The 11,404-nt window shown below is 33.6% G+C and overlaps 1 protein-coding gene across 1 annotated transcript in view; it reads left to right on the forward strand.

Moving 5' to 3' along the window:
* Positions 1-10,414, forward strand: part of LOC135221665 (golgin subfamily B member 1-like) — a gene marked incomplete in the record, with an annotated part of 242,075 nt that extends 231,661 nt beyond the window's left edge. Inside the window, 1 exon segment of the mRNA XM_064259372.1 lies at positions 190-10,414. Within this exon segment, the coding sequence (XP_064115442.1) occupies positions 190-1,264 (1,075 nt within the window).
* Between the last annotated feature and the right edge of the window lie 990 nt (positions 10,415-11,404).

The following is an 11,404-nucleotide window of genomic DNA, read 5'->3' on the forward strand; positions in this document are numbered from 1 at the left end:
TTAACTTTGTATTGCTCCAATTTTTACTCCACAGATTCTTAATTCTTCTTTTAGAGTTTTTTTGTGTAGTTACCTGCAAGTATTTTAAGGGATATAGTATATCATTGATCATAAACGCTGATTAATTTTGTAGGTGTGTACAACATAATATAATTATTTTTTAGTTGATAAAAGTCTTTTTCATTGCAGGTGGTTACAAACACAACTGAGAAAGCTTTGTCTGCATACATGGAAAACTGCTAATCTCCCTAGAACCTCAAATCTTGGTTTCACTACATTAGATGATTCAAATGAAAGTGAAAATTCTCCCGAAGATAAATCATCAAAAGTAACCATGCAAGAAACATCCAAAGAGGGTATTAAGCTGTGTTCAAGTTCTTCAAACTCACCTATCAAATATATGAAAAAATCTTGCCTCTCTGAGCTCTCTATTTTGGATGACAGTCAATCTTACCCAAGTACGCCAGTGAAAAAGTTGAGCATGTCTGGCATGGTAGGTTGCAATGGTGGATCTTCATTAAATGCATTTTCCTCACAAAAAGCAGGAAGTTCTGGTATAATTCACATGTCTGAAGGAAACTTAAGGGATCCAGGTACTTTCAGAGTATCTGATCAAATAACACAGGGAAACCTTCAGAGTACCTCGATGTTTAGTAATAGTGCTATGGCTGTAAGTGAAGCAAGAAATATCTTATCCCTTCAACAGCAACAGCTATCAGAAGCCAAGTATCGCCAGTACAAAGCTCTTGTTTCTAGTCTTCAAAAGGATTTGGAATGTTCAGCAGTTTTTTCTCCAAGTGTTCCCTCCTCAGTTACAACTACACCTGAAGATGCTGACTTGCCTTTGCATGGCAGTGGCAAAGGCTTGTATGTTGAAAGTTTTGATAGTTCCTCTGAAAATGGGGAAGTGGAATCACACTCGTCATCCAAGACTTTAGTGTCTGCCTCATCTTCAGGACAATCTTCTGAAACTAATGGGCTTTCTCGGGATCTCTCAGAAAGTCAGAAGTCTTGTCAAAGTGGTAAATCAGTTTCATCTAGCTCCCATCAGCCCATACTGCCAAGAGAACTTCTTAAAGAAGATGAAGAAAGTTTAGCAGTAATTCAGGCTAACAACATGGATAGTAAAGCCAAAGGTAATAAAACTGAATCAAAAAATGGTGTTGATAGTGACAAGGATCAGGATAGTTGGGAAGCAGGAAACGAAGACATCATTAAAACATTTGTTGACAAAGAGGAGGATGAAGGTCTTGATTTTGATTAAGTCTGCTCTTTTTGTAAAGGTCTCGATCATAAAACGCTCATAAATGTTCTCTCCTTCAATGAAATCCAGTTGAGGTATGTTGATGGTGAGTAAAATGCTGTCGAGCGCTAATTTTGCTTCACATTTTATAGAAATAATAATAGGAATTAAAAGTGTCAGAGTTAAAAAACGAGATGAGGAAACTGATTATTAATTTTATGAAGTACAATCATTTATTGTTCATATTTGAATGTGTGTGAATGCTGCGGTTGATCCAAAGGAACAGAAATCATAAAAATTGTGTTAATCATTGGTGGAGGTCAGTGCAACCACATTAAACTTACACTAGTCAGAATTTTCCTTTATTAGGACTAGAGGACCTTTCATATTTTATATAATAATATGCACTGTGGTACTTAACATAATTATGTTGTTTTGGGATGAAAAATCTTCCAGCTGGGAAGGTTCCTTTTTGTTGTCTTTGGAAAAAGAGGAATTCATATCCCTGATAGGTAATATCACAACAAAACATTTTGTGGAAAAGGGCTGTCTAAATTGAAAAATAATGGGTTTAGGCAAAATTTGGAAAGTTGGAAGTACATTACTGTATTTGTTATAGAAAAAAAATTCTGGTTCATACATTTGTCATAATAAACAATATTATGTTAGCTTTTCATTTTTGGGATTAGAAGTCAGTGAGTTGTCTCACACATGTTTCTTTCATGTGTGCACACTTCCTGGATTCCCTTCAGATCTAGGTGTTCATCTGTTTCCTTGATCCATGATTTCCTGAGCCTTCCTACTATACTCCGTCCACCTACTTCCCATACCTACAGCTTTTCTGACTAGCCCTTTATCCCCTCTCTCTTATATGCCCCAACCAGTTCAGAATATGAGATCTCAATTTGTTTTCTGTCATCTTCATTCATAACACAATCTTCCCACTGCAGTCTGGCTATAAATATCAGTATTATGTAGCCACACCTTTTCAGAATTCCCGGCTGTCTCTTATAACTGGATATTTTCATTTATATTCAGCCTAGCCCTCTCTTTCCATTTCTTCTTAGTTGAAGTTATATATTTTTCTTACTACCCTCTTTATCTCTGCTTCACAGTCCAATCTGTCCTAAAGATAACAGAAATATGGTACCTCTTCTAAGAACTGTTCTTCTACCACACGGTTCTCCACTATCTTTTCTTTTCCATTCTTATACTACTTAATGGTCATTGATGATCACAGGCACAGTGATTGTTTTGCAATCCTGAACAGTACTGAGTTCACCCTCACACCTGCCACACAGCAGCCACATGACTACCTTAACAGCACGTTTTCCTTTCTTTCTCTGTGCTTACATTGTCCTCACCCTTATTTTGCTCTCCCACCTTTTAAATGGGTCCACAACCTCATACTTCAGTTTGACATAAAAAAAATCCTGGACATTTAGAAGTTTCAGTGGGATATCTTATAAGCAAAACACAAAAATTTAATTGTGTATATACTTCATTGTATAGGAAAACTAATTTGTAGTAGTATTCCATGAAAATGAGGTTATACTTTTATCTTGGCTAAAAAAAAAGAGAGTTTTTACAGTTATGTCAGTAGCTCAAATAGCATCGTTCAAGTTAATTCTAGAAGCAGCTCTAGAGTTCAGAATTTGTTTTTGAGTAACTCAGATACTACATTCAGGTTAATTCTTGAAGCAACTCACAGCACAGAATTTGTTTTTGAGTTCAGTAGGTATCAAGCAACCCAGTGACTGTACAAGTCTTGCATATAAGAAAACTGTGTGTGCTTAATGTGTCAAATTGTGCATTGTTTTAGGCTACATAGGAGAAGGAGCTAGCTTATATGTGCCTTTAATCTTTGCTTATCATTACATTTTTTTCCTCTGAAAAAATGTGTAGTTTCTCATAGTCTTGAAAGCGAAGTAGTTATAGTCTTGTACCTAGTACTAATTAGCAAATTTGCACCATCATCAGTTTACTGTAATATGAACTAGTACAGTGAACCCCCTGTGTTCGTGGGGGATACATACCAGACTCCCCCCGTGTAGTATAGCTAGAATTCACAAATACTTAGAACCCCTCCAAAAATGCTTATAACGCATATCTTGAAAGTTCAAATACCAAATGTATACTTAAAGTATCATCCTACATCAAATATACCTTAAATTACTATTCTATGACTGTATTAATCTTTGACATGATATAATTAATATAATTTCAAAATTATCTTAAACATTTTACCATTAGAAATATATACATGCACCCAGTAATACAGAGAGAGAGAGAGAGAGAGAGAGAGAGAGAGAGAGAGAGAGAGAGAGAGAGAGAGAGAGAGAACATATATTTGATCATCAAAAATGAAATCATTTATGAATTATTTCAGAGACAGAGAATACATATGAGAGAGAGAGAGAGAGAGAGAGAGAGAGAGAGAGAGAGAGAGAGAGAGAGAGAGAGAACGAAGACATATTTGACCATCAAGAATGAAATTATATATGAATTATTTCAGATATAGAGAATACATATGAAAGAGAGAGAGAGAGAGAGAGAGAGAATGACTCCTTATGATATCAAAAGATTGAAATGAACCTTAATTGGCTACACTTTTTCCCCTCTGCCTTTAGTAAATCTCTTCCAGAGAGAGAGAGAGAGAGAGAGAGAGAGAGAGAGAGAGAGAGAGAGAGGAATGCCTTCCCCCTACCTCACAACTTAAAAGACAAAAGACTGGGAAAATTCTGTTCTTTAATTCTTTTTAAATAACTTACAATAGAAATATTGTATTATTATTATTATTATTATTATTATTATTATTATTATTATTATTATTATTATTATTTAGTCTTAATAATATTTGAAAATTAGTAGTTATTATGTATTAGGAAATAATTTATTTATCATACAAAACAAAGAAAGAGAGAGAGAGAGAATTATTATTATTATTTAATATAATTTAATCTTATTAAAGTTAATACAGTATTAATCAATATTAATATTTGAAAATTATTAAATCTTTTTTTGTACCTTAAAAATGTATTTAGTCATGAAAATAACTTCAAAATACACTAGTAATTAGTGAATATTTATCAACAGATAAATATGTGTTAATACCATTGGTTAAAGAGAGAGTTTCCCTGAGAAAGAGATTTTTCAGTACGTATAACCTTTGACCTCAAGATGGCAGCAATTACTAATAGACTCACTAAGATCACAACACTTCCCTACCCTTGCTGTCAGGTTTCTTGACATTTGTGACAGCTCCACCCTCATCCCTCTCTCCAAGTCTTTATGCTAAAAGACTTGTTTTTCCTTCATTCTTACATAATTTTTTTATTTATAAACTAAAATCTTACTAATTCACTGTAGTATTTTCTTTAATGAATTGATAATATTGCTGTTTACATTAATATTATTTGAAAGTTAGTAAATCATTTATTTATCATACACCAAAAACATACACCTCAGTTAGAGAGAGACAGACAGAGAGAATTATTATTTTTATTTAATATCATTTAATCTTATTAAACTTAACACAATTATTAATCAATATTAATATTTGAAAATTAGTAAATGATTTTTGTATCATTAAAATGTACTTAGTCATAAGAATATGTAATGTCAAAATACACTAATTAGTGAATATTTATGAAAAATCGACAAATAGTGAGTGTGCAAATACGGGGGGTGACTGTATGTCTTGCACACTTTGTCCATGATGGGTGGGGTTATTTAGAAATGTTATGAGCACTTTTTATTTTATTTCTATAAACTGACTGTGAGACATATATTAATTTTACTTTATTGGTACAGACAAATGAACATTGCATAGAAAGTGTATAAAACATGTTGCATATACAGTATGTTTATTTTTTTATAAATTTTATCCATTTATTAGCCAAAGTCATTAAACATTATTCCTTGTAGTGTACCTGAAGTAAGGAAGTGCTTTATATATTTTCCGTCCATGGCTTGCATATCTGATGATGAGTAGTGTCTATGATGTTTGATATGCAGTATCAGATGTGACTCAGTGAATTATTCATGCATTGTAATATTATGTGAAGGCATCACTATATTTTGTTGGTTTAGCTTACTTCATTTCACACTGTTGTTCACACATTCATGTAGGTTTCTTGAAATGTGGGATCTTTGAAGCTAGATTTTTATACATAGTTTTACACTTTTATTTAATATTGAGTGTATCTTAATTGCTGAGAACATCATGTTTTGTTCTCTTTTCTCAGTTAAAAATAATTTTGTTTCATTATAAGTTGGTTTGACATACAAAACATCTTTCCAGTAGCTGTACTTTGTTCCAGTTGTCCTCTTGCCTTTATGAAGAAGATTAGTAGTACAGTATTAATCTTAAAACTCAAAAGAGAGCAACTGCTTTATGAAATCTAGTCCCATCTATGAAATGAGTTTGTGGTGAAAGTGATGATCATGGTGAGCACCAATGTTCATGTTTCATCAAATTTCATCATAACTTCCAAGTATCAGATACTACCTTTTTCCAGCAGTCTAATAATTTGACAATTGTACCACCTTCAAAGATAAACTATTACTCTATGCTTATGCAATATTTCATCTTTTTTCAATTTATAATAAACACTTATGTCATTAATTGTTTGTCTGGTAGGATTAGAGCTCAATGTTAACATGCAAAAGGTATCTTAAAAATGCTTTTTTTTATTTTCTTCAAAGTTAACAGCCATTTTTAATTTTTTAGAATTGTCTTGCTCCTTTTCATATAAGATGGCTTCACATATAGTATGGAATTTAATTGGGTATAATGAAAACTAAGTGCTTTACCTTTTTATAAATAGTACTATTACTTGGCAGGGAGTTTCTATTTAGGATGTGGCTTGTGTTGCACCGTAGGGAGTGCTAAGATCCCTTGGCCCAAGCCGCATTGCTGTCTGCCTTTACTTTCATCATGGAGAGATTAGTAATGTGACGGTGATCTCAGTAAACTAATTTTTAATAATAAGGCTCTAAGTTCTTTATGTAATGCTTTACAAATTCCTCATAATGCTGGAAGGAATTGCAAATAATCGCCAGGGTGATTAATACAGTCAAGCGTTGTTTCCATGTAAATGAATGGCTCCATTGAACATTTAATGTTCATGGTATACCTACAACTTAGTCACCACCATAAGGACTGAAATGGAAGTAGAGAAATAAGTTATCTTATAATGTTTCAAATTACTTATCTCAAGATTAAAGCAATATATAGATGTTGTTGAGGACAAAAGATTTCATGCAGTTAGTAATCAGTTCATTGTTCTTAGGAATGAAAGTAAGTTATTATTATTATGATTATTATTTTTATTGGGGAGGAGGCCTTCACTGAGGACAGTAGCATTGAATGTTATAGCCGTTTCAATAAAATTCAATTTATATAGAATCTTCTCAATTCTTCTCATTATTTTTTCTCATCAGCATGTAGCTAGTATATCAGGTTTCCTAAGGACATATAAAGATTTCAGTTGTCTTATGTTTATTATTATTATTAAACAGAATGGCTGGATATATGAGAATCCTCAGTCTTGAATGCTTACAATCATCATGCCTTCTACCTGTTCTTTTTGGAATACCACTTCTGACACAAACATGTCACCCGAGGCCTGGTGGATAACAAGTATGTTCTCTTTCCCTGGGCTTCCAGGGGGGAGAAGAAATGCCATGGGCAGGTGGTGTCTTCAGGAGAACAGCACCCTCCCTACTGAGAATGAGACGACCATTAGACTGTTCTACATGGGCTACAAGAAACTCAATATACATAAGAAGACAAGGCAGCCATGAAGAACATCACTAGTGCCTGTGTAAAACCCACTGATCGGAAGACTGCCCAGTACTTCACAAGGAACAGCCCCATTATTAGCAATGATCCTATGATGAGGAGAGGAAGGATTTACCAAATATTTTGGCCTAACAATGGATGCTACTGTTAGTACATTGGTATGACTACAACTCACCTTTCCCAGAGGATTGCTGTTCATCCATGAAGGGGTGGTATATCAGCACTACATAGGGATCACAGCAGTGACTCCCTTTGCCAGAAGATTGTTAGGAGTACAAAAATCTTGGACTGCAACGATGTCCATTGCCATATCTGATATTAGGAGGCCCTCACCATAACCCGATGGAAACCATTGTTGAACGTGACCCAGGAAATCCATCTCCCTACCACCTTCGGGAGAACAGCATAGTGCACCCCTGAGGTAACCCTTCTGTCACCCACAACTTCAGGAAACATGCCCTAAGATCAGAACTCCTGGGACCTAGTGTCAACCAATCAGAGCCTTTGTCAGACTCTTCTGGATGAATCACTCCACTCCTAGCCAGTAGGAGGACCCCCTTGGTTTTTGTAGCCAATTAAAAATCAGCTAGAATTTCTCTAAGCCTGCTCATGGATAGAAGTATGCCATAATTGTATCCCTGGTAAATGGTATAAATTAATACTGAAACATCACAGAATATATGAACTTTGGTCAGCTGTTTTATAATTTACATGCTGCTACAGACATTCATTTAAGAGATTCAGACACTGCTATACAAGCTCAATGGTATTCAGATAGTCATTCTGTTTAATGAAGTTTAGTCAAAAGAGGCTCTTCCGAGTTATTATCATTGTCATCATCATCATCATCATCATCATCATCATCATTGAAGACAATTAAGAACAATCACATTCCTTAGAGATGAAGATGAAACAAAACCCTGTTCTTTAGTGTAAGTCTTGGTTCATTGTGTAAATTACTGTGCACACAAAGTTTGAAGATTTTAAGTGTACATTTTAACAATTTACCAAGACTTACTCACAAGAAAAAGGTCATATTTTATCATTATTATTATTAGTACAAGACCACTGAGTCACATTTCTAGATACTCTTTGGAGCAAGACAAAGCCAAAGTAATTTGACAGCTTATAGGGAGGAGAACCAAAGGGAACAGGTAAAGGTATGAAATGATGCAATTGTTGCCTAAAGAATGCTGTAAAGAACCTTTTTTACCATTTACAATATGCAACTCAAGGCTCCCTGTTGATGGAAGGCTCCCTGTAGATGGTACTTCTCTGCAAGGATAAAATCTGAAAAGAAATCCTTTTAGAGATTTCTAGTAACTTTCATTGTATTAGATTGAAAATGGAAATCCTCCTCAGTTATTGCTGTTTAGCACTTCTGTTGTGTACTGAAATTGTATGTTTATTGCTTAAACATATTTGGGGTTATTTGTTTACTGTAGTACAATTTTATATTACCTAGTTTGAAACATAGCCTAATATTGTTGAAAAGTCATTTTTTAAAAGGTATTTGACACAGGATATAGATTTACATAATCTACTTTTTAATTTTCCTGTCCACATTTGGATGTGTGCCATAAAGGTTTACACACCATTTAATAGTGATTTAATAAATCTTTCATCCGTGTGGATAAGCCATAATAGGTTTGGTTGAGCAGCTTATGTTTTCATTCTAAGGTGAATGGTAGCAGTTGTGGTGCAATTTTTAGAAATCCCTTAATACTGTACAAAGAAAGTGCACTATCATTTGAAAGATATTTAGCAGGATTCTTTTCTCATTACTTTATGAGTAATTGTTTCTTAAGGGATAGTTCATGTTTAGTTGTTGATTAGAAACAATTTTGTAATATTATTAATATTCTCTTGTGATTTTGACAAATAAATATCAGAGATATGTTAAATTTTGCTCTCTAGTACAGTAGTATGTTAGTTATTGGATTTCTGCCTCCTGACTTAGTTTATATTAAAAGAAAATGAAGAAAATGCTGAAGATGATTTTCATAAAAGAAATAAATGTGTTGGGCTATAAAATGACTTAAGATGTTTCCCTTAAAGGAGGGCTTGAAGGCCATTTACAGTACTTGGAGGGCACTGTTATGTTAAAAAAAACTTTTTATCACAAAAGAGTGACCTTAGTGTTGTAGCCTTCAAAACTTTAACTTGGTTATCATAAGTTCTTATTGACTGCTGGAGATTATATTTTAGTAACAAAGCTTCAAGTTGTCCATAGAATATAGCTGGATGTTTATTCATTTTATATTGATTTTCTTCATTAAAATCAAATAGTAAATGTATTTATTGCATTTCATCATTATGCAAAATGTCATTAAAGCCTAATTCTTTTGTAGCATGATAACTATTAATTTCTAAACTACAAACTACTTCCATATTTTTAGTGGTCTGAGTCAATTATCTAATGATAACAAAACAATGACAGATCATACTTACACAATGAACCATGTAGTGAGGGATTTAGTAAATTCTGTTATATGTATTTTTGTAGTGATATTGTGGTCCATCCTGCAAAAAGAATTGCTCCAGTACGAAAGCATATGCTTTTGTACAGATTTTAATTTAATTTTAATATATTCAGGCATTTTATTCTAATTCTTCAGGCTATCCCTGTTAAACGAAGTAAGTATTGTTTTCTTAGATGAATCAGCATACTGTATGTATTATACAGAAAAAGTAAGTTATTTTTATATTTTTTTTATTTTCAGGATGTTCACATCACCTTTAATATTAAGATGTAAAAGCGTAATAGTCAACACTTTAGATCCTAAGTCTATACTATTTGTATTAGATAATTTCTTGTCATTCTAGAGGTAAGTTTCAGGCCCACACTTTGCATTCTCTTTTTATTGTAATGAAAACATTTCCATCTCATTACTTAAAAATATATACTATATGTACGTACTGTAAATTGTATTTTTTTAGTATTGCACATATTCTTTGTATTTATTACCTTAGATATACACAAGCAAAGTTACTGGTAATATTCTATGCAGCATTGTAACAGTTGTTGTAGGCTTCCAGAAATATTTTGCATTATACTAAAAGGTAAAATAGTAGTGTCATAGGAAACTGTGATATTGATTCAAAACAAAGCTTTTCTAAGTATAGTCTATCTTTTTTGTTAAAAAGTAATATATTAAGCATCACCTTATTGTTGAAAGGTGGTGATACATGATATATTACTCGTAACAATATCTTTTACTTTTTCTAAGTACTAATTTCTTAGTTTATTTGCCAATATTCAAAGTACAATATTTTGTTATACTGAATGGGTATTAACAATTGAAACATAGATACAGTATGGGGGATACTTAATGCTATGTATATTTAGTTAAATATAGTTTTTTACTGCCTTTTGTATTTTTACTTTCCTCTTGCAGGTTATAGAGACATTTTAGAAAATTCCTAATTATTTTAGGGAACCTAAGCATACAAAAAATGATGGATTATTTTCAATTTTTCTCTCAGATGTAATATGTATTTGAAAGCAAATAACACATTTTTCCTCTTCATAGATTTGTTAGTGGCTTCCAAAACCTCATTTCTGGGTTCGACCTGTGTCTGCTGGTGAAAAGTTCCTGTAGCTCACTTTTCTAAGTATAAATAGATCCTAAATATTTTAGTCGTTTAGCTTTTGCGAAAGACTGTTTGTTTTTCCTTACGACTGTCATTCGTAAGTATTTCTGGTTCCTTCTTTCTCCTATGTGATATCTTAGTAGAGTGGTTCTTCTTAAAGTAAAGGAGATGATTCAAACGGATAAGTTGAAAATAGTACAACAACTTTATTCTGTAACTCCATAACAAGAGAGACAGTTCGGTCGTGAGACCGTTCCGTTTTGTCGCTAGAAATGAACTGAAATATTAGAGCATCACGTCGATAGCGAAACATTACCTATCTCAGCGATTCACATAAAAACATACGTAGTCCGCCGGCTCGGAAGTTACAAGTTTCCGGCGTAGGTTAACAGGTCAACCGCTTCCCATGGAAGGTGTTTGTGAAAGGTTGACAATATACAACATGATGACATTCCAAAACAAACTTAAACCAGGCTACTGCAGACATCGCATAGCGTGATCTAGATTTGCCTTGGTCACGTAGGACCCTCCTAATTCGCCAATGACCTCAGGTCATGGGTTTTTATTTACAGATTATGTAATTCTAAAATGTATTTATTACAAATATACCAGAGAAAAAGCTAGCATGGTATGTTGAAGTTACTACCCTCAGCTCGATCACCACAAGGGCGTCGGTATAAGCACTAGGGCGAGTGGAAGCCACTACTCACAGGTCGCTCCCATGGAGAGAGCCGTTACAAAGGCACTCCCCTCACCTTCCG

This window comes from Macrobrachium nipponense, chromosome 3 (assembly GCF_015104395.2).
Source record: "Macrobrachium nipponense isolate FS-2020 chromosome 3, ASM1510439v2, whole genome shotgun sequence".
In the NCBI taxonomy this organism is placed as follows: Eukaryota; Metazoa; Arthropoda; class Malacostraca; order Decapoda; family Palaemonidae; genus Macrobrachium; species Macrobrachium nipponense.